Here is a 26,421-nt window from a genome sequence, read left to right as displayed (position 1 = left end):
CGTCAGAAAATGGTATTTGATCGTGTTTAGCAAACACGTCGATTACGGGGGAAAAACTGAGATTATCCGATTCCGACGTCTTGCGGTGGTAATTCCCTCGAACCGATTGAAAGCAAACAAGCCGCCGCCGCCGCCGCCACCGGTCTGTGAGCACACCACGTTGAACTCACCCACACCTGCCCACCCACACGGCCGGCCCGACAATCGCCCTACCACTTCGCCGTCAGCCATCGACACACATAAAGTCATATGAATTCCCAATATTGTATATTACAATAATGGTCTGTCCGAGTGGGGGTCTATTTTTTTTTTTTTCCCACAAACGGGATTTGTTTCAGGCCACCAAAGTCCAGTTGAAGTGTGTAAATATGTATACCACTAACGGGCAACGCGGAGGGATTGTTATTTCTATTCGGTTTACCATGCAGCACTTATATTATAGGAAGGTTGTAGTAACTCGGCCGCCGGTAAGTTCGTGAAAATGAACGAATCGTATTTTTTGCAAGGAGAAAAACAATAAAAACTAATCCCGTGGCCGACTAGAATCGGATTAAACTTTCGGAATATTTTTCACCTCGTCGAGATAATAGTGTTTTTTTTTTTTATATATATAATAATGTTTAAAACAAAGTCGAATTAAATAATGTATTTTGCGTAGGACGCGTATAAACTAATCGATCAAACGTCTTAGTGCGTGCTTTAGATTATACTGATACTTAAATATTGTATATTGATGATATTATTATATGTAGGACAGACAATAGATCATTTTAATATATAATATTGTAATTTTTGGTGTACTCCTCCGATTTTGGGTTAATTTTTTCAACATATCGTACACCGTTCGATACTAAAATTACGTCGGCACGGTGTTATGGATATTGGCGATTTTACTAAACCACTTTCCATATTTTTTTTTTTTATTCATTATCACTAATAATATACAATATTACTACTATTATTTTCAGCGTATACTATATATATAGTTTAATATAAATATATATAATATATAATAAATAAACTACTAATCTAACCGTGGACGTATTAAATATTCCAGAAAAAAAAATGAAGAATATTCAATTTTTCGAAATTTTGTACTTTCGTTTTACAAATTAAATGACCACCGGCCACCACGCGATTATACTCCTGTTTTTGAGATTCTTGACTTAAAATCATTAGCTGATAGAATATAATATTTTGTTACCTAATAATCATTTGTTTCTGTCTAGAATTACCAATTCCGATATAGACGCTCCAGTATTATTGTGTAAAGTCAATTTCCTTGTCCCGCCTCGGAACCTTCACCATTTCAATTTCTTTTCTATTCCAATTTGTCCAACGCTTTATTTAAAAAAAAATAATCTATTGTACAAGATGATGAAGCTGGACCCAACAAGGATCCATTATTTCTGTTTTGAATTATAATTATTTTATTTTATATAGATTATAATTCAATTATTATTATTATTACTATTTTTCAATGTCATTTTTACTATTTTCTACTTTAAATTGTTAAATATTTGTTTGCTTAGTGTTTTCATATTTGAATTGGAGAAACTCGTATATATATATATATATATATATATATATATGTATGTATGTAAAAAAATGTACTTCTTTGATTGTCATTTATCTTATTGTTATCCACTTGCTGTAATCATAATCATTGGCCACAGTGATATACTATAATATATAGTAAATAAATATTATAATATAGGTAACTGTTTGATTATTATAAATTTAAGTTTAGGCCCACGAAAATAATAAATTAATATAATAATACTATGTATATTAAAAATTTAAGTTATCCTTATTATATATAGATGTTAAATAATGATATAAAGACCGTATACGATTTCACCAAACCCTTTGTTTTGTAGAGTAGTCTCGTGGTATCAGCCTGATAATAAATTCTTCGGCATTCCAAAGGGATAGACAATTTGTTTCTGGGCTTCGAAATCTTACGGATCGGCGAAAAAGATTAGGTTGGACAAGACGGAAGGGAAAATGGAAAAAAACGGTGCCATCGGGAATAATTCGACAGAATTGGCGTTCGGCTAGAGAACGCAAACTTCTTATGTCAGTTTGTTGGTTCTATACAATAAGGATATCAGTGTTGTTAGAACAAGAGATTTGGAAAAGGGACGAAGGGTAGGATTAAATCCGAAGAAGACTGACTTTTGTTTTTTGGACAATAAATTGATACTTTTTTTTATACTTAACGAACGACACATTTCTCATACAAAAATATATTTTATTGGTCGGTTTGATAATAATAATATACCGTTTGACAACATCCATTCTGTAATTTATGACAAACGATAAATATCTTGCTGTGTTTTATTGATGTAATAGTATATTATTCCGGGTGTGTCGAATTATATATGTTTTGCCTTCGGGAAAAAAAAAAGATATTCTCTTTTAGCGAATTCCAAATTATTTCTACATAAAATGATAAAATATTAACAAAATAGAACTTTAGAATATGAATTTGTTCCGTTACATTTATTTTATACTTTCCATAGTTTCTGAAATAATTTCACTCTGATATTATATGACAATAAAACCGAGCGCATTCTTGGTGCCTGCAATTCATATAAATTAAAATTATAATACAATTAAAATTTATATATATATGACTCCGAGGCAATAGAATTTCTCGGGTTATATTTTGACAGATAAGATTATTCACCCTTAATTAAAACTTTAGTAAAATACGACGACTTTAAAATTAATTGAATAAAATATTCACCACTATAATACATGACACTTTAAAAAAGAATTCTTTTAATTCAGTAAACCAAATAAACAATGTTAATGCGTGGTGCATCAAAGTTTAAACAAAATTCAAATTAACTTGATGAATTGCAACTTATTTTTCTCTAGCACAAAACTTGTTTCATTAATTATAATTTTAAATATTTATTTCTATGCAACGCATTAATTCTTCAAACAAAAAATGGTTTTTCAAATCAAAAAAATCATTTTTTTATATTCATTATGTACGGAGAAATTATTTTATACCGTATTATTGAAATATTATAAATTATGATTATCATTAAACTTAAGCAGAATTGCGAGTCAAGTAAAAAGTTCTAAATCGAGATTTTATTTTAAAAGGCACTTATTGCACATGAATTAAATTAAAATGCGCATCTGTAATGGTTGAAACCAATATCAAGTTTTTAAAAGTTATAGACGACTGAGTTGAAAATGTTAAGTTCATAGTAGTCTCTTGACGATTAATTTAATCGATCTACGAATACCAAATAGAATTGTATAATATTAAAATAATATTTTCAATCACTCGTATAATGTTTTGTATGACAAAAAAGAATGTCTAAACGTTTTTAATATTCTGAAATTAAGTGTATTAATTTTTTTTTATTAATTGCAATACTTCACGATAGCTATGTATGTTTTTGTTAAGTTTAGTTAGATCTAATTTACGGACGGTCCAATACTTCACGATATTTTTTTGATATATTAAAGGTATTACAATATACTATGTTACGTAAATAGTTATTTTTTGAACATCATAATAAACAACAAATTATAGTATACTTCAATAAAATAATACATTGTGTATACCATTATATAATAAATATTATGAGTAATCGCGTATTATAAGGTTATTAAGTTGAATTAATACGAAAACAAGTGAATCATATTATATTTTTAAATTTAAAAAAGCCTGTCCTGGACTGAAATAAAAAAATTTTAGAGCCTTGCCATACGGAATAATAAATTTCCAAAACATTAGAATATTTTAATTATTACTTTTTATGTATTTAAAAACAATTACATTAACTGTTTGCGTTGAAAAAAATATTTCAAACTTTAATTATTTCTGCATAGGAATGTAATACGAAATTGATTTTATAGTGCATAATTTTTGATTGTTATATTATGATTCGAAAAAATATCCTTAATTTTAAAATTCATACTATTGTTAACTCTATTTAATACAAATAACCATAAAAAAAATAAAACATTCAAAAATTCAAAAACGTTAAGCCGAGGTGGAAAATGCCCAAATTAGCATTTGTTATGAACTTATGAATAAACAGATATTGACCACCCAAACTCGGTCCCAAAATTCATTAAAAATATAATAGTCATTCTAAAAGTAGCTGTTGAATAAATTAAACATTATAATATATAATATAATATGTTTACGTAGGTATGTAGGCTAATTTTAATAATATATTAAGGCCCTACTGAAAATCACAAGAACAATTAACAGTAATTCGTTTTGTAAATTTATTTTTCATCGATGTATTTTTCTTGTTAAGTTCGTATTTATTATCTGCAAACAGGCATACAGTGTATAATATACAAGAATACGTCCATAAAAATATGATAATAAAATAATTATAACAATTCGTATTTTTTTTTTAGTCTCACGGTCTATCTTTAATGTCAACATACAATGCGATAATTTAATTCTACACTATTCAACAAATGAACCAATATTGTTGTATTAAATATTAAGTGATAACCTAAAAATTGTGTTTATATTTCATTAAATATTAATACAATAATTGTGAATTATAAAAATCCGATATTGATGGTCAATTTGTTTTGGTTGTTTTCTTTTCGACCCAACTTAAGCTCTGACAAACAATCTTAACTTGTCAGGTCTGCTCAGTCGTTAGTTTACTTAAGGTTTAAGATCAACCATGACGTTAACAAATAAATCGAAATCATATTTTCTTTTCGTTACAAATTGGAAATGAAAATCGTTAATGAATAGAATAAAAACAATATGATATATAGTTACACAGTGCTTTATCTAAAGTAACTAAATTCAATACCTGATGCACATTTTCTTGTAAAACAATATGATAAGTTGTGTGTTAATATTATTTTGAGATAATAATATTAAAAATAAAAATCCATAACGCTTTAACCTACCCTAATCTTGTATCGTGTCGAAATTAAAATAACTGATTAATATTGCAATTGGTTTTACAAAAAAATGTTGGAATTATCGATCTATAGGTATCTACTAATAATGCTTATGTTTTAGTCACGTTTAGTTTTAAAACAAATAACATATTTCTTTTGAAAAACTTTATAAGAACTTGGAAAGCAAGTTAAATAGCAGTTTATTTTTTTCGTGCAACGAATACCATTATGAATTTGAAGTTCAACGTAGATTATATTTTAGGCATTGTGTGATAGTGAAATATTTTATAATAACCAATCATTGAAAATGGGTATCATGAATAATTCAAAGTCGGTTTAATATTGTTTTTTGAGTGCAATGTTCATAGTTTCAATTTTAATTTAATATAAAAAAAAATACCCCCCTAGCACACAAGTACACAACTATATAACCACTTGAGTGGCCTGCTCTAAAGTCTATATAGGTACTCACACAACGTTTTAAGCACCTATATTATGTACTTGTAAGGTCAAAATTGTAAATATCGTGTTTAATATTAAATATTTAATATTAATAATGTTCATGTGCAGCATATTGTAAAAAACAAAAAAAAAACTAAACCTAGAAAGACGACTTCCTAATTTTATTTTTAGAAGGCTCTTTTTAAAAATGTTCTTTTTATAAGATAAAAACAAATATAAAACCGTTTAATATAACATAATATTATATTATTATTGATTTAAATGCTACGAGGCTCAAATAAATATTGCATGCAACCTTTCGTCGTTTATACATTTGGAAATATATATTAAATAATATACACAGACGAGAAATTTTTATTTTTGATATCGAAAAGCTGGTATTATACTCATATAATAGTTATGTATCTACTTAGGTTTTATTACTGTTTTTGCTCCTTTACTTACATTCTACTTTTATTGTTTTATATTCAGGTTCAAATTCTGTGTTAACAAAACATTGGTGGATGTTAAATAATAAATTCTAGTCGTATCGCATTGCGTTATAAACATCGAAATAATTTCACACACATCTTTGTTATTATTAATAAACGGGTAATAAAAATAAACCCTATAAGTGGAGCACACTGCAATTAATAAAGGCCAGCTCGACAAAATAGATATAATTGAATTAATTTATTAACGCGATATAGATACGGTATCGGAATTCAACTTGGTAAGATATATTATATATTATGTGTATTTTAATGTTATAATATTATCACATGTGTACCCGATTTTTAACTACCCATCCTGAAGCATTGTTACTTATCTTGATTAAATGGATTTTTGAAATTTTCGAAATGTTTCCTAATTTTATTTTGTTTTGTTTATACAGTCGTTTTTTATCTAAAAAATGTCAATACGATAGTTAATAATTGGAAATTTATTTTTGTTTGATTCGATACGCGGTGTTTACCTTTACGTGAAAATAAATAATTGATTATTGTATGACTCCTATGTTTATAATATAAATTACGTATTTAATGTTAAATCATATATTAAAATAAACATCACATTATAATAATATATGTCTGTATAAATCTTTCTTTCGCGATGTGGCTTGTATAAAATAAATAACTGTAACTCTATGGAATCATTATAAAAACACGAAGTTGTGAAATGTGGTGTCTTTTGACTCTGTACTTCACTTTAACGATCTCGGAACTATATAGTGTATAAACACCTAATTTAATTTATTTGGTCACTTTAATAAAGTTAACGGACACATAGAAAAACCATGACGTATTATGTAATATGTATACATGTTAAGTTAACTTTATAGATAAGTACAAATAATATTAGTCGTTTGTTTCAGAAATTAATAGTAACTTTTCAAACATAAATAATTATTGTGAACACATAGAATAATAATCATCTTTGATTTATTTATTATCTTCGGGTAATAACATAACGTAGGGGGGTACCCGGTACCTACAGTATGTAATTACTCGTTGAAATTGTACGTGTTTAAATAATTAATTAATAATATTATTATTTATAATTTTCAGATTTTCGATCGTTGTCATGCAAATATATAAGGTATACTAGTGACTGGGATTTGGACTTGGCCAAAGAAGACATTGGTGTTGATTCGGATGTTTACTTCACACAATCGTTTGTGGCCAAGATGAGGTATGATTTGTTAATTTTAAATGCAAAACAATTATCGTAGAGAAATAATGATATTTGCTCGACTACGCATTTCGGCCGAACGACAAAAATATTAATAATTATGCATTTATATTTATTTATTTTTAAAGTGCAATACTTTTATTATTATACATTTTAATTCTGAAAAATGTTTTCAAGTTTTATTACTACGGCCGATAAGATTAATTTTATGAAGTTTAGACGTAATCATCGCAATTTCTAGCATAAAATATTGACATTATACAGGAACTATTGTACTGCGGGTGGATCATAAATTAAAATTATCCAAATAAACTACATGTCGAGTTGATGGTAACTAATTTCTCACCGGGTAATGGGTCGCATCCAACGGCCACAAATCAACACTACGTCGGGGGGGAAGAGGAAACACAAATTTTATCACGTATCTAAACTTTCCCTCTTCCTTCTAGACCTTGGTGGATTTGGACCCAAGTTACAGTGTATCCTAAGCGCAGATACAATCGTCGAAGTTTCCCTATAAAGTGCGTCCAGAGGAATTTCCTTGGTACTATAAACATTAGGACTGTGTGGTTAACTTCCAGGGCTTCGCTGGATTTCGTTGTAGAGCTTTTCAACTATTGTAATTTTATTGAATACATTGACTTGAAATAAACAAAATACAATTTCTGAAATATTTTTACTGTGTAAATTCAACGGGATCGAGGTTTAAGACTTGACTTTGAAATCGACATAGAGTTAAACGCATATATATATATATAATATATGCTGGCTCTTTCTAAATTCAGACTTGTTCTTTATTGAAACTAAAAACAATACTGAGAAACCGAGAATATATATATATATATATATATATAATATTATATCACATTGTAGGAACTTTTATTACCAATTTTGGATTCGGCATCAATATCTTACAAGTAATATGTTTCTAACAACATGACGCCATTGTTTTTAAATGCAATAATTTTCATAGTAACGCGTATATTGAATTGAGTAAAGTTTTAAAAAAAAAAAAAAAAATGATGTATCATAAAGTTACAAGAAAATACCAAAGTTAATTGTTTGTTATAATAAGTGTTTGGTAATATAACATATAACAATATAATAATATGTCGTGTATACTTTAATACTGTTCAATGTTAGAATGTTAGATACAACTTATAAAAGTTCGATTTGTTATTATACTGATAATTATAATTATTTTAGTAAAAAATTCCATTTCGTTAAAATTATCAAAAAAACGGAAAACGAGAATTTTTCCTGCACAATTCCGGATTTTGACAAAATCGATTTTTTTTGTTATTATTGTAATTTAAAAATAAATAACTGTCAAGCCTTGACATTTTCATCAAATATTAATGTTAGTATTTTCTATACCTACAAGTTCTCTCATACATTTTACTATATGAAATAATATTATACATACCTAATAGTTATTTTTTCTATAAAATTTAATTTGTTCTGGCAAAAATTAGTTTAATCCACCGTTTTTACTAACTTAAAAATAAATCACTATTAGCAATAGTAATAATATATAATATTATAACATAATATCCTTAAAAAATGTTAGGCCGACAAACTGACTCCGCTTAGATTCGTTTTTCATCGAATTCATAATGATTTATCATTGGATTTGAAATTTCACACATCCATTACAGTGGTTAGTGACCTACTCGATGACTAGTAGACCTAACCTACAACTATACAGCAGAACTTATATAATTTTTTTATCATCATTAAAAAGCTGCAGTGTTTTACTATATTCAAATATCGAATAGATAAATAAAATAAAATATCTTTTATACATCATACATTATAGTATAGAATTAAACACGTGACGTGTACATATAGGAAAATAGATTTCCAACGGAAATTCGAACCAAAAGTGCACCCAAATAGAGTCATATATTACATGGTCTACGTTTCCACTAAAGCTATTATTTCCATACCTACTGTGATTTATTTATTGTTCTTCGCTAATATCTGATTACGGCCACAAGTATATTGTGTTCACAGCATATTATATTATTGTCAAAACGAAAGAACAAAACGAAACGAAGTTATTTATACATGCTGGTTGTACATTTATAATCCATTATTTGTAATAAATAATCATTTTCCGTTATAATTATATTACGCAACAGCAGTTGTCTCTACTTTAATATAATGATTATTCATGGTTGCACTATTATAATATATATAACTAACTGAAATCCAAATGTAGGAATATTATAAATTTATAATTTTTGAATCTGTGTGGCGCCATAAATTTATTGGTTTTATAACGATGCATGGTTTTTTTTATTAGTTATTATTATTATTTTGGCGCTGGTAACACTTGTGGTATTCAAATGTCGACAACATATTTTGATATTTAAACGAAAAATAACGGGTTTAGTTGTTTTGTTGTAATTCAAAAAAATTATTCATAGATGATACGTGAAACTTTTTGCAAACACACAACGATATTCTCAAAATATTAGTGTGACCTACCATATCACTAATATAAAACACCTATAGAAAAATACCATGTACACCATCTATGATCTATCAATCTGTATATTCTTCCGTCTATACTAAATATAATTTTTCATTTGGAATGAAATACAGAATCATTATATAATCATTGAATTCAAATTGAACACATCCATAACAGTGATTGGGTGACCTGTATTAAATGACAAGGTAGGTACACTCGAGCCTTCTATATACAGCAGAGCTACTCCTCCGGTTACAAACATATTTATTTTGTTGGTTAACATTATAATAATGATCGTTTTTATCACATAAGTCATAAATATTTAATTTTAGATTTAAGCTGAATATTTTGTATAATATATTAGTAAATTGTGAAATAAAACAATCATGAGTTTTTTCTAAATAAATTAAAGCATGTTCATGACCTTTTTTTATTATTGTATATATTATAATTGTTATTATTATTATTATGACATTTTAATTTCAAGCAAATAATTGATTAATTTTTCATATTATAATTTGTTGGTATTGGACAATATTATTGTTATTTTTTCTCTTCCACGACAGTAGGTATAGTTCACGTTAATGTTTTATTGGTATATTATATTATATTTTACATCATGTTAAAAATAACGAAAGTCAAAATGATGAAAACATATTTGAAAAATAAAGTATTCAATTCAAGTGCAATATTCCGCATGCAAGCTAGTTCCGACGAAGTCCTATAATATAAGCTTTATGAGTTTAGCTTCGGGCTACAACAGATTATTCGAAATAAATCGCGTACAGAACAAAAGGCGCATTGTAAGCAGATTTTGATTAAACAAACGTAACTGTTCCGACCGTGTATCGGTATAGGTACCTACCTACCTACCGAAGTATATTGGATGGATGTTGTCTTATATGTTGCTCGCTGTCGAATGTAAAGGAAATGTTTGTGGTGGAGGTGCCGGTGGAGGTGGTAGTGGTGGTGGTGGTTTTGGCAGAGTGATGGGAGTAGGAAATGGCGGCGGTGGTTTACCCGTCTCGTGACTTGAACGTAAGAAAATGCACATCTGTAATTGGAAAATAACTCGATTTTTGTTCTACGACCAACCGCATACAATAATTCTCGTGGCGAATCCAATTTGATAGTTCACTGGGCCAACAGTAAGGGGCAGCCGCTGTTCCATCGTGATTTTTTTTCCTCAGGAATTTTTATTCGAAATCATCGTTATATTTATATTTTACCTCGTTTTTTCTTTTGATTTTTTTTTCCATCTTTCCCGCCTGCCTTTCTGTCTATCACCGTCACATCCCTTTAAGCGTAAGGTGTTCCTCCGAACAAAGGAGACGGTTGCTTAAAATGCCGGACGCGCCTCGAGGGAAACAATGGCCTTGTCGCGACGGACGTCGTTCTCCATTTGACAGGGTGTGTTTTCTTTGGAGCCTTGGAAAAATAAATACGATTGAATAATGCGTGGGATATAATAATTTTTTAGTGAATTTTAGTGTGAAAAGTAATAATAATAATAATAATAATATTATAAATAATATTATGATAAATTTGATTTCATAATGGACTGCGACAGACAATGCATACGTATTTCAATGTAACATAATATAATATAATATGTACAGCAGCACATAATCATTAAAACATTATCATCTCCCGTTTTTTAATTTATCCGACTCCTGCCAAAATGAGCTACTGCGATTTTGATTCGTTTCGTAATTTATTACAGTCTCCTCCTTTCCGTGTGTGCCGGAAGTATTATCTGTGTTTTCTGTGAGAAATCGTCCCGCTCGCCGCCTTTGTCGCCGTTGTCTTCGGTTTATTCTATATACCGTATAGCAAAATACTTTCTTATGTACTGTCAAACTGAAGAAACCTCTGAAATTAATTTACGTTATTCAAATTTTTGGATCGGTTTTTTTCTCCAATTAACAATTTACAATTTACATTCTATTAATTTAAATTAAACTAGAATTCAATATGATATGGCGTCGTCGGTATCGTGCTAAAAAAATTGGATTTTACTTATACAGACGAATTTATTAATAAATGCAAATATTTTTTTTTTCATACATAATTGATATTTGAAATTTGGTTTCTCTCATATTTTTTCCATGTTAAATGTTTTCACGATATGACTGAATTAATATCATACTTAATTTCGACGACAAAATATTATTGTAAAAATGAAACTATTTACAATAAAATATAACACGGTAAATAATAATAATTTCGAATCCAAACTTATTTATATACCATGTAGTATACTTTTAGCACTTATCGTTGTGTGAATACATTATCTTATAGGAACCAACCTAAACTAACCTTTGGTATTAACATTTTTAATTTAACGTGTAAATCTGTAAATTTGTTTCGTGTTGAAATTTGTAGTCCACCGTTTGCAGAATATAAATATATATATATAATATGTAAATATCTCTCGATTGGGGGATCTGCGGTATTGTTAAGTCACAACAATTGGAAGGTGAAGTTGCCGTTATAATCACGCATTACATCGCCAGCGGTTTCAACGTTAATGTAGATAAGTTTTTGATCGTCATCCTGGGTCCCCTCGATGAATATTTATTCTCATAACATCTACCGATTTCGATCGTTTACCGCGGTAGTAAAATAACAGACTCGGCATTCACCGTAGCGTAGTAGACGAACACAATCGAACATGTCGACATCTGCACCTGTAATAATAATACACTTCGATCGCAATAAAATTAATTATATACCATTGCAGTGTGCTTGTGTGTGTGTGTCGAACGTACGAGACTCATCGAGTTTATAATTATATTTTATTATATTTGCGTCGTCATTCGGCTTTTTGACGACGACACGTGGCTCGCCGGCTCCTCTCGGTTAATTACGATCGGTCGGAGATAAGCCGCCGCCGGCGAAAAACGCTCCGGCGGAAATGGCGCAAACGCTGTTTTCGCTCACATAATATACATGTATATATATATACACGTGTATTAACTTATAAGGGGAGGGTGGTAAGGAGGAGAGATTGATATTGAGATTTAGTTCGGTACAACGCGTGTTTTGCAGCGGACACGATCTGGGAACCGAGAGGGTAGGTGATGAGAATGTAAGGGGTGCGTAATCGGATTGGTTTTGACGAGCATCACACACGCCCGCACCCTATACGGTATACGGGGATTACTTAGGGCGTATATATCCAGCAACACTCGACACGTTCAAACAAGCGACACACAATATATTATCATTATATATATATATTATTATTATTATTATTATTATGACTGGCGGCGCTTCTGTTATTATTATACATATCTATACATATTATATAACACCAAACACGTATCCGATCGCACGCTGGCCTGCATGTGTGTGTGTGCTTGTGCGGTATTATGTATAAATATATTTTGCGTACATAGTACATGTACATTGTGCACCCTCGGGCGGACGGATGGACGGACGATAACAATGTGTCAACAGTTCGCGTGGTTCGTCGAATAACATTAGACGCGGTCGCGGGGTATGCACCGGGGGATGGCTGCCTAAGGGAGAGTCATGTATTCCAATATGTACCTGTTTAGGATACAGTTACGATAATATTACACACACACAAATATGTGTTGGAGTTTAAGGGTAGGTGGGTGGGCGGGTAGGTTTGGCTTGAGCGTATACCGTCGTTTCCCCGAGTACAATTCTAATTTACGAGAGTTATGCCTGTATAGTATGCCGATCAAACAATCTAGCATCTCTACCTGGCGTAATTGAGGCCACTTGTTTGTTGTCGTACACTTCACCCCCCCCCCCTCCAAACTCGTGAAGGCGTAATCATCAGCCGCCGGTCATGACCCTCAACCGCAGTGCCTCTGTAACGGACACTTCTAACTACCCCTCCCCCTACCAACACACGCATACACATCATCACTTCCAACAATACAGAAAGCGTACGAGGATATCAGTGGATGTTTCCGACTCGGCGGGATGATCGTCAGAGCATTATAATATAGCGTTGTATGTGATCGGAGAATATCGTCGTTATATAACGTCGAGTACTAGACAGTTTTTGGAATCCAAAAAATTCACAATTACTATCAAAACTCGCGTTTAACCACGTTTCGCTGTCAAATAATTCACTTTAAACAGTCAGAAATGTCATGTAATCGTCTCGTATTGAAATGTCTGCGATTACGCACATAATAGTATTATCTGCGATCCAAGTTTCAATAACACTCAACAATGTGTCGAATCCGTCGGGATGAAAATAACGTTTTTGAATTTATTGTGTTAGTTGCACCTACATTGTTGTTTCACGAAGAAAAAAATCTTAATAGGCTTTATTTGAAAAAAAAAAAACATAAAAATCCCTACAATAATAATTATTAATGGTTATGATTTGACCGTATACCAGCTACTATATTCACGCGGCGTCTTAGATAGGCAACAAGAAATACAATGTAAGCGTCGATAATCAAAATGTATTAAAAATATTATAACATCATTAAATTTACTTCATTAGACAACAGAAAAAAAAAACTTCGATGTATAGTGGCGCAAACTTGCTTGTAATAATAATATTCATTATTCATATTTCCAAAACATATAAAACTAATTATAAAGTTTTATACGATATTACTAAAACTACCTAGAATATAATAATTGTAGTCTAACCATAGTCTTAAAGATATATTATAGTGATCATTTGAAGAGTTTTAATAGATAATTAATTTTACTTAAAACGATTCAAAAGAAAATGTAATAACGTTGACTAAACTATTACTTTAAACTTTAAAGTTTAAACTGCTTACTAACACTAATTTTGCGACACAAAAATAAGTATGATTTAGTTGATTATTTTTACTGACACCAATTTCCATATTATATCATGTACAGCCACACACAGTAATGTACCAAGCATGATCATTGTATATATATAAGAATCTAACTTGATTTTGGAGACGAATAGGAAACCGGTTTGTTTGTTTATTTATTATTGTTATTATTATTATTATTATTAATTATTTATTTATTTGTTTGCACTTGCATTTTTCCATTTGAAATATATATTATTCTTTGAACAAATAATTTATTGTTACATTTTTTATCTATATTCTATAATAAAAAGAATAAAATGTATTACTAATTTTCAGAAATTATCAATAATAATAACTACGATATATAGTTATATTATATTATTTGTATAGCCAAAAGATAGTCATATGTTTTTTAATTAAATTATAAGCAAATAATTTCTTCCAGAAAAAGGTCGGGCAGCTATTATATTATATATATTATATATATATACATAATATATAATTTGAACCCTCGACAAATGTATATTGTATACATATAAATTCAGATTTCTTCTTTTAGTTTCTTAACTTTGTTTATCAAGGTGAACTATGACGATGGTATGGAAAGTATTGTAATTAATATTAATCTAACAACATTTTATTCTATTTCAAAATTTTGTAAAACCATTCTTTAGTGATACCAAATTATACACATTTTAATTACTCAAAAACAATTTCTTCAAATTTTGAATTAGATACATCAAAATGTTCAAAAAACTCTTATTCTTAATTCACGGAACTATATGTTGGTTTTCACTTTAAAAAAATAAGAAGTAAATATGGCCATAAGATACCTACTCCTTAATGGTATAAGACCCATAAAATAAATAACGAAAATCATTGTGGTAAAGTACAGTTTAAAATTCCAAAATTCAGTATTGGAATAAAATTATAATTAATGGGCGAATGAATTTTGGTAAATCGCACTGTACATATTATTACATTTTTTGTCTATAAAGTATAAATATTCATTTAAGATTAATTACATAAATAATAAATCTTAACGTAAAAACAATAAAAGATTATTATTAATAATTAAAAAATTTAGTTGAATCGATTCGAGACACGATTTTCTGGTCGCATAAAATATTGCACTGCAACTAGACTCGGGATCATACATCGGTTATTTCTTTTGTTTCCATGTGGATCACTTCTAAATGTCAACAATAGTGTTATACTCCAGGCTATTTGTCGAGGGTTGAAAATATATACATTATATTTATATATATACATAGGTGATGACATAATGAAACGTTTCGCCGTTACCAAGAGGACGCGACTGCGAAAACATTATTATATTGTCTCTCGTTTATCGGATGTGTATAAAATATAATCCCTGACCCCATCAAAAGCAAACCCGCTTTTAATTATAAAACACGTAGAATACACGGTTTCCGTTTTCGTGTTATTCCTATTATGGGGGCGGTGTTTGAATACTCCACTTGCCGGCAGCAAATATTAAACAATATTTGTACAACTACGAGTCGAAATATTTTGAGCAGAAGAATATAACAACGTAACGCTGCAACACTCTAGCAACGTACAATTTATTATGGATGGCCTACCGCGGTATATAAGATTTCGATGCTTCTTTAGTATATATTTTTTTTATATGTTAAATATTATATAAATTTTGTATATTAAGTATGGACCACCCGCGACAATTTATCATTATAACAATGGTTCGATCACCGAGTTCGACGCGATGTTTTCCGCAGACTGTCGAGGTAGAAACACGTATGATCCGTGCGATTGGTATACGATTAATACGATAATCGGAAGTAGGCACGTCGACGTTATCGCGCGAAGATCAACAAAGTCGACAGTGTTGGTAGTAGCTGTTTCCACGATAGTAGGGTGATACCAGTTGCTGTCCTTAACCATATACTATGGAACCACCGCGTATTAAATCAATACAAACAATTTTTGACTATATCACCGACGAGTCGCCGAATTAGGAGGTGTTCCGTACGCGCGTGCGCGGCCCAACTTTTCGCATATCTATTCACAGACAACTTGTTATCAAGTCACCATATCATTAAGTTTTGAATATAATATTATATTGAAAAAATAGTATCATACCTACTATAATAATATAATCAATAACGAATTAATATTTAGAATAAATCTGTGATAGTAACCTATGGAAAATATTATGAGAGTAGTTGCATCGCGCATGAGCACATCGATCACCTAATTCGGAGGCTCTTATCGCTAATATCGGTAACAAAATAATACGCTGTGGGTGTCCACATCCATAGCTCATTACGATCTAAGTTTCTGTCAACCATTTACTCGAATATTTGATAGTTCGACATTCGACAGTTGACAGTGTGTCAGAGCATGTCTGCACGGTGGTAGTTCCTCGGCAGTCACTGCGACTGTCGAGTGGTACTGTCACGCGTGTAAAAAAGCCTCAATCGTGATATTGAACATAATAATATCACGTCTTGTTTTTATTGAAACGGTATTGGCGCTCGTAAATATATAATATTTAACGTCTTTGCGCGCCGAAGACAACGAACGAAAATCATTATCCACTGCCGTTGCGCGTATTTTATATTGTATACAATATTTTTCATTTGCGATAAATTTGCGAAACGCTAAAGCTGGTTATCGAATAAAATCAACAATGAAATAGGCAAGGTACGTACGCGGCATACGGATACTCCGACTTCTAGGACTTATTGCGCACTGCAATGGAAACGAACTCGGATAAAATCTGTTCACGCTCAATTACGTGATTTGACCAACAACAAATGTCGTTATGCCGACTATATATACACCGTTACAAAATTGATACTAAATTCTCGATTTTACTCCCACGGCTTTATACCAATAATATTGTGCTCGAATCGAAGAATCTATTAGTAAGCACTCTTACGACAGCCGCGTGTGCGTCTTATTTTTATATTTTTTTTCGTGACGACTGCTGCACAGCCGATTTTTAAGGTCCAAAGAAAATTCCAAGGGCAACAGGTCAAACTATTAACCGTAATAATAATACTATTTAAACGTATGGAAATGGGATCTGTTGACGATTTGTCATTTTTTCTAATTTTTTTTTTTAGTTCTCATAGTAATTATTACTCTGTGCGTTTAAAATATCTATATTAGGTATATTGTATATTATTGCATTTTAATGTTGTAGTAGAATTTATGATTTATTTATACAGTTTGTTCTATAATATTAATTCAAGTTGAATAGATATCATATTATATTCAAATAGTATAATATTGGACGATATAAAATTGTGTAGAAACATAAAAAAATGTTTCGGGATTTTATTTTAAAATATTCTTTTATACATCTAATGAAACAAAATATTAGAGTGAAAATTATGATATTTTTTTTATTTTTAGTTAATATAGGTAGGTCCCTACCTCTATATTTTTATATTTTAAATTAATATTATAATTTTATGTTACGTTTTAAAGAATTTAATTTCAAAAAATGCGTCAACTCATCCGAAAATCTCCAAAAATATTATCCACTCACTTTGGTGAATTAAATTTAAAATCACTTTTCATCCTTCAAAAAGATCCGACTGTAATATTTTATTCATTTTAAAAATAATAATATTCTCTTTATTCCGATTTACGATTTTTTTTGCTATTCAATTGTGTTAGCTACTTTCATTCTTATTTATACTAAAGTGTTTGATTTATGATATAATTTGATGTTCTATAATAATATAATGCAAACAAAAATTTGCATTATTCCGAGAATTATTATTATTGTTTTGGTTGAATGAAATAACTTACTGATAAATAAAATACAAACAAAATAAGCTTTTTGACTGTTGTGCTTGTGAAAAAAATATTGGAAGTTTGACTTGAATAGCGAAGAAATCATAGTTATTTCACACATTATAAAGTGCACTTTTAGTTCGACCAAATTCATCATCATTGTTTTGATAATATTACAAATATGACGTTGACTATAAATCAAAAAAACTATTTCACTATAATATATTATGATCATATCTTTGTTAATAATATTGTCGTGCGCGTTAAAAGTTATGGATTATATTATACCGTAATGATATACTACTGTATCATATATTATTATTGTATAACTTAAATTATTTATTTATTTCAATTATTTAGTTTAATAAACATATAATATGTTGTTATGTCGACAATTTGACATGCTGGATATTTATTGATTTACCATATTATGACGAACATTAGAAATTAATAAACTATATATTATACGCATGGACGAATGATACTGAAATATTTCAAATCAGTTTCTGTTGAAAACTTTTAAATCGACTAGTAATGAATCATACACAATTTCCATTAAATTCCATTGCAGTGCACATCTCATGGATAATCATAAAGTCAAACTGTTATTCAATAAGTACCTAATACTAATGTGGTTTTTGGGGATATGTTGTTTGTAATAAACAAAAAAGAAGCGTACCACCCAAATCTAACCGTACAAAAGAAAAACTCGTGACCTGCCATCAACTGCCTATTATAAGGCTTCCTTAATTTGGCTGTTTTATAATGATCCAATATAATATAACGATATGCGCTGCAGGGTTGGTACAAACATTTATTATTCAAGAAAAGAGTAATGGTCATGAGTGCATTGGTCTAAGAATATTAAAAGTAATAACGTATAATATTTAACATCGATATGTCTGCATAGTACCAATACAATTTCTTGGGTTAATACAGCACTTTACATTCAGAACGGAGCAATGAATGTATTGGTTTTACATTGATATGTGTATTTTATTTTTGTGTTTCTGATGACACTTTTTATAGCTTCAATCTTCAATATTGAGTGCGGTTTCTATAAAAAAAATTGGATTAAGTTGGTATTTTAAAAGAAGTCAAAAGTAAAATTTACTATTTTATCAAAAAATCGGCAAAAACTAAAAAATGAGAAGATTTTAACGCAACACTAGTTTTCGACAATATCGATAATATTTTTTTTTTATGTAATTCTTAAAGAAATAACCAAATACTTATAACAAATATTTATATGACATTTTATAGAATTTATATTGCTTCTTTTTGAGCTATTTATAGACAAATAAAATGTTCGACTTTTTTAGTTTTTTTAGATTTATGGTTCAAGGTTCTTCATGACTTGTTTTCAGTATTCTACAATTAATATCAAAAATTCACAGCCACACAGCCATATTTATTACTTGTGGTAGGTAATTGAAATAAAAAATCTGCATTTTTAAAACAAGAGTTTGTGGTAAATAGAAAAAAATATTTAAATCGAATTTCAAACGCTCGTAAAAATTCAATTTTACTTTCCGGTAGACAAACTTCTGAGGAATCTTGTATTACATTTTCAAATCTTAGATTAAAAAGGAATATTTTTATGAATATAATAATTAAATAAAAATAATTTGCAAATTTTAGTGATTTTTACGTATTTTGTCAAAATTTAAACTTTAAATGCTTATAAATTGTGACTGTATTTTTAATAATATTCTAAACATACCGTGTATTACTAATAGAAAAAAATTATTATGATACCTAGTACTTACTATAAATTAATATTAAATTTACTTAGAAATAAATGATAATAATTTATTATTGAACTCAAGTTGAAGACATCCATTAAAATTACAACGTAGGTACATTCAAAATCGACTATAATTACAGCATAGTGATTTTCCCAGTTTTTTATTTTACTACTTTTGTATTAACATACGCAACCATATGCGTATAGTGTATACCCACCTACAATCGTATATTAAATATTTATAATTTATAACTTTATAACTAATTGAACATTTCCAAGCTGTGTCTACAATTTTCACAATTTTAATTTAAAACACATCAAATGTTTATCTATTAAAAAGTTTTTTTTCTTTTGAAAATTTAACTTTGTTATAATAATGTGTGATGGTTAAAAAAGTTGAGTTTTATTAAACAACTACTATGTACTTATAAACTACTTTATAAACAAAATAATAAAAATTTTCATTTTTAAAAATAATACACCCTAGTAATATTATATTATGTTCAAAGAAACATTTGCTTTTATACTATGATTCCTATTTCACAAAAACTAAGGTAGTTGTTTGTTCCTGCATGATATATTATCATAATATATAAATGTATGAACTTAATGTTTTATTTTTATTGCTTATTTTTTTTTAACATAGTGACATTACTAAGGTTTGTGTTCTAAAAAAATATGTTGATACTTGGTTGTACAGTGAGGTTTTTGTCGTAGTTAAGTAATTGATAGATTTTGTGTTGTTACTTGTTAGGAAGTACTCCAAAATTCGTAACAATATTATTTCAACAAATGTTTCATATTTCCACGACCACTTAATAATAGAATAATAGTAGAAAGCTTAATAAAACAATGAATGAAATCCTTAGACAGTAAGCCAAACATATCGTTAAACAATAGATGTGAGTATGATATCTACGATGTTGTATGGTTACCATGGAAACAAAAGCTGTGTCGGTTTTTTAAATATTTTATTACAGTCTTTCATATCTATTCGTGGTGTAACAAGAATATAGTGAGTTTAAATATGTATTAGTATTTTGTATTAAAAACTTTAGAATTATGTTTTATACTAAAATTATTAATTAAATACAAATAATTGATATATACCAAATAAAACGGTTTTTTTTTCAACTTCTTATACAGTATGATGTTAAATATAGTTACTCGTGCTTTTTTTATTGCAGACATAATTCTTAATTTTAACTAGCGAAGAACGTATGTACACTTTTTTCTGAAAAGGCTGAACAGTATTTCCTGTACGGCTATACCCAACAATATCGGGGGCATTTTTGGACCTCACACCTCCCTTCATTAACATTTATTTTAAAATCTTACAAGATTTTCTCATTACATTTTAATGATACGTCGTCATATTATTCAGACCTCTTTTGTGGTCTTTGAGGGGTGTAAGGATTGTCACAATCACTAGGTATGAAATAAATTACAACAAATTTAATAATAAAAGATATGGGAATAATGCTAGCTAAAATATAAAAAAAAAATAACCACCAATTAATGATATCATTAATACTGTGATTGTATTCTATCAATCAATCTTATACATTTTTGAATTAATAGTTATGTAAAAATATGTTTAATTTACAGCTGACGTGGTTGATGTTTGAAAGGAGGTTTTAAGATTTTAGTGATTAATTGTTAAAACCTCTAAAAATACCTTTTAACACTATACATATATTATATATATTATATATATATATATATAAAAACTGCTAGTCCTCACTGACCGATTCATCATCATCATTTAACCTAAACCACTAAAGCTATAAGTATAAAATTTGGTCAGTAGTTTCGTTTTATGATGTAGAGACCCACTAAGAAAGGATTTTTCAAAATTCACATATTAATAAAATTTTGAGATTGCCATTGGAAATTGAAACTTTTTTTTGTATATTATAAATGGTTGCCGTTTGTTACTCGGGCAGATGAGATAAAGCATATGCGTCAAATCGTTATGTTTTCACATGTTCTCGATTAAAGAAACTACCTATATATTAAAACCAAATGTATGTTTGTGCCTTATATACTCAACAAGGACTCAATTGATTTAAGAGATATCAGAAAAGTTGGGAGAGTAAATACTTTAAACCACGTTAAAAAATATAAGTGGTAAATCCAACCCATTTAGGTAGAATTATATATCACAAATCTATTGTACTTTGACGCCGATTTGGTCCTGAACTGAGGTACACTTAAACCGAGAAACACATAGCGTATACACTGAGCACAATAAAGAATTTGCAGCGATTCGCAAAAAAACTTCACAAGTGTGAAGCCGGGTTATTCAGCTAGTAAATTGTATTTTAAATAACAATTATTTGTTATAAACATACCTGACAACCCCCTCCCCATCACATGTCAAATAAATAAATTGCGCACTTGGCAAGTATTTACTAGTATGACTTGAAATGAAAGTAGTTACTAAGTTTGGTTAAGTGAAATGGTCCCACGAGTCTACGAAATGGAGAGAAATATGGTAAAGTTCGAACCGAAATAAAATTAAAAGTTAATATAAAGAATAGGTAAATAAAGTAAATAAACAAACACCAACACAAAACCAATTAAATACAAAAACAAATTGTATTTGATAAATGCACATACACTTTCAATTATATCAATTAATCATTGTAATTGATGTACATCTGAGTAAGACCTATACTTTTAAAATAAGAAAGGTTGTTTGGAAAAAAAGTAGTATTGCGATCCCCATGATTTAGAAGTTGTGCTATACTATACAGAGTGATTCACCAAGCATGAACCACCCTTTATTCTTCAATAATAATTCAGCTATTCAAAAACTGATTTTAATACTATATTATTATCTTCAAATTCATAAGATTTTCTATGCTACTAAAGGAGAGTTCTATGAAAATACGAAGTCTGTTTTTAAATTGATAACACTCCTCCCCTTTTTCCTCCCCAGTAAATTATTTAGTGAATATTTTTTCTAAAAAGGTTGAACTATCATAAAATTCAAAATTCAAACGATTAGTTTTTAAAGTTTTAACTTTGTGTAGGTACCAAGGATGATAATAGATCCATGGTAATGGGTTTGGAAGATATTGAGAGGACGGTAAATTTAACATTTTAGTAATAATTATTAATTTATCAACGTTTATAAATTGAAAAATAGTCCAATTGAAGGGTGCAAATGCAATACGTGGTATTGCCAACATTTCCGTTCGAGTTAAACATCGATTTTTATGGAAAAAAATGTGAGGAATTCGATTTTTCAGTCAGAATTAAATTATATCGATTACTTTTATGAATAAAATGGATTTTAGAACTGATGTTCAATGCATAATGTGATATTGCCACATTTAATGTCAATGCAAAACGTGGTATTACATATTCAATCATGTTAAAGTCAAAACGTATTATTGCCCATGTTATTAGTATTGAAGCATACTTGATATCATTGCAAAACGTGGTATTGGCAATATTGCATTTTTCTTCAAAACGTGGTATTGCAGGAAATAATGCGTTTTGTATCAACAGAAATAGGAACAACTTTAAAACGTGATATTGATATTACCTTTTCAAAACCTGCAATACCACGTTTTGGTCTGACACGAAATTTTTAAAGCATTAAAAACAATGTTTACAATTTAGGTAGATTTATTTTGACACTGTCAATCGCTTAGTTTTTATTTTTTACATATAAATAAACTTATTCTGAATGTTTATAGTCGTCAGAAAATGTATTACCGTTTTCCTTGATTTGTGAACATTTTGGTTTTTGGCAATACCACCTTTTGCATTTCCACCCTTCAATTATCATGATAATTCCTAGGTCCAATATTACATATATTTAATATTTTTGTAAAATAACTTTTAAGGACTGTTGTCTTTGGTATTCTTTGATTTTTGTTGTGTATCTATATACACATTCTAATAATTGTGAATATACACATTCAAATTTTGAATTGGTTACAGGGGGTTGTTTATCGTTTGAAAAACAATATTGTATCACTAAAGGGAGTGTCCTTTATATCAGGTAGTACAAAAAATCTCAAGCTTTTTAAAATTTGGTCGTGAATTATTATTATTACCTACCTATTTAGCAATTCTATAAGTCAGAATTCGAATAAATTCGTTGAAGGAAAAAAGGAAAAAAAATTGGGATGAACATGCTTAGCGAATCACCCAGTAATTCATATTATAATCAGGCGTATAATAACAACGGCGGGATCGTGCTAGTCACGAATTCGGAAAATATGGAATTATACGTATATAATATAGATATCATATTCATAGAGTCACGGTAGATAGAACTTTCAACTCCGCGGAGCAATTTAACCGAAATAGAGGTTAAGTGAAATCCGGCCGGAACAATAGCGTTTAGACGGAATATAATAATATAATGTGTGTGTGTGTGTGTGTGTGTGTGTGTGTGAACAGTGGCCTTCCTTGCTAAGCGTGTCAAAGGTATGCCTAAGTATTATACACGTTCGCCTCTCATTTGTTTGGCAGTAGAAAATCCGCGAAATCGTATAAGAACTACTTAAAATTCTAAGCGCTCAACGGGAAAAACTTTCTCACCGTATTAGTGGACAGGTAGTTAGTAATATTTACCAATTTTTTATGATAAAAAAAGAATAAAAATAAAAAATATAGGATTAGAGCACCGCAAACTTTAGAAAACAATACGAACCCCGTTAGAGGTAAAACTCTGAAATAGAAAAAAATTATTTTTGAATTTTCCGAAGAACTCCGTATTTAAATATAATCATATTTATTATTTATCATTTGTTGTAGATACTTTCCTATTTCATCACAGCAATCCATTTTTCTAAACAGAATTGGCTTATGGGGGTTTTTTTTATCGTTTATCAGAATCGAATGCATTCTTATATAGTTCACTCTTCTAAATATTATGTCCTAAATAGTAAATAATATATTTTTTTTTATTTTACACAATAATATATTATATATACAATCTGTAAATTTATGCACAATTAGCATATTTGATAAGGGTTACAATAATACATGAAATACGTGATAAGACGCCACCTATAGTGGTACTTGACGAAGTAAATAATATGAAATTATATTTATATCCGAACAATCCAAATAATTCAATAATTTTAATTTTATAATATGGATCAAATAAAACGAGATATTATGTTATTTTCATTTAGCCGTGATTGTTTTCATTAATTGCATAGTAACATTACAAGTAGGAATCCGAAACAATTAAGCCGGCTAGAAGGCATTTTCATTATTGTTTTGCAAAGAATTTTATAATTTCCCGAATCACAATGCAGTATAATATTATAATGTTTTTGTTCCACACATGTGTGCACTTGCGTTATTTTTCACTTTCAAAACGTTTATGGTTCCTGAAACTATTATTACTTCCAACGGACACGGAATGTATATACAGTCAACTTGTTACACACATATCACAATACTGTTAGCACCAATGCGTATATTTAAATTTTATATAATATTATGCACTTTGTATCTCGCGATATTGACTAAATAACACTTGTAAAACACAAATTTAAAAATATATATCTACGTGCTAACAATTTTTTTTTAACATAAATATTATGTTTTTGGGCTGAGTACAAATGTTATTTTCCCAACCGATTTTCATAACGGTTTGTATAATATGGCCATAGAAACGTAAATCAACAATACAGCACGATAAAAAAAATTCAATTCATTTCCTAATAAAATGCAGCATATGCTACTAGATATTTTTCCAATGCACTATACCCAAAAATATATCTATAATAATTCTTCAATTTTCTATTCAGAAGAAAAATATCTAGTAAAATATGCTACCTATAATATTTTATACGAACGGCATTTCTTTTTTTGAAAAATAGCAATAAAACTTATATCTTTAACGATAATTAATATAGTAGGGCGCTTAAAAATGGTTTTCCAACCCGATTCAGATTTATGTCAACTGAAATCGAATCACATCCTGTACATATGGGTGTTTATGGTATTGTCTTCTATTGAGTTCACTCTTACATTTCCAACTGTAGATTATTAAGGTTAATAATTTTTTACCAGACAAAATGTCTATCAAAATTTTTAGTCTGTTTGCCGACGACTTAACATTATTTTATTTCATTCTGAGTCTAACTTTAAGTGTTTGGTGGGAGGAGCTATAGGGACTTCATAATTTTATTGTCTCAAATATAATTTTGATAAATGCTATTCAATGTCCAATCAACAATATTGTAAAATCGTCAAGAACCCTAGGTTTTTTTCATAAGAAATAAGCAAGACCTTAGTAGACCACTAAAGGTGTTATAAATGGACAAAATATGGTACTATGGTTTCAGCTGAGTGTGCTTGAAATCGGTTCAAGCATTCGAAATGCATTTAAAATTATTTTTTAGTAAAAACTTGAGAGTGTATAAAATAAATCTTTACTTAAATTATAAATGTTCACCTGCAGGGCAATATCGATGATCACGACTATGAGCCTTTAAGATAAGTCGTACGCACATACCCCTTAAGTCCTAGCTGTTTTGTCCTTGAAGATACAATTTTAATTTTTAATCTAATTCATGGCTCAATCGATTTTA

General features: G+C 29.2%; 1 protein-coding gene across 1 annotated transcript in view; it reads left to right on the top strand.

The window, feature by feature from the left end:
• Window positions 1-26,421, top strand: part of LOC100571172 — a 164,880-nt gene that overhangs the window by 126,553 nt on the left and 11,906 nt on the right. Inside the window, exon 3 of the mRNA XM_029488644.1 lies at window positions 6,921-7,044. Within this exon, the coding sequence (XP_029344504.1) occupies window positions 6,921-7,044 (124 nt within the window). The remainder of the gene's footprint in view (window positions 1-6,920; window positions 7,045-26,421) is intronic.

This window comes from Acyrthosiphon pisum, chromosome A1 (genome assembly GCF_005508785.2).
Source record: "Acyrthosiphon pisum isolate AL4f chromosome A1, pea_aphid_22Mar2018_4r6ur, whole genome shotgun sequence".
NCBI classification, from domain to species: Eukaryota; Metazoa; Arthropoda; class Insecta; order Hemiptera; family Aphididae; genus Acyrthosiphon; species Acyrthosiphon pisum.
The sequence above is the reverse complement of the archived record's forward strand: the minus strand, read 5'-3'. Positions and strand labels throughout refer to the sequence as shown.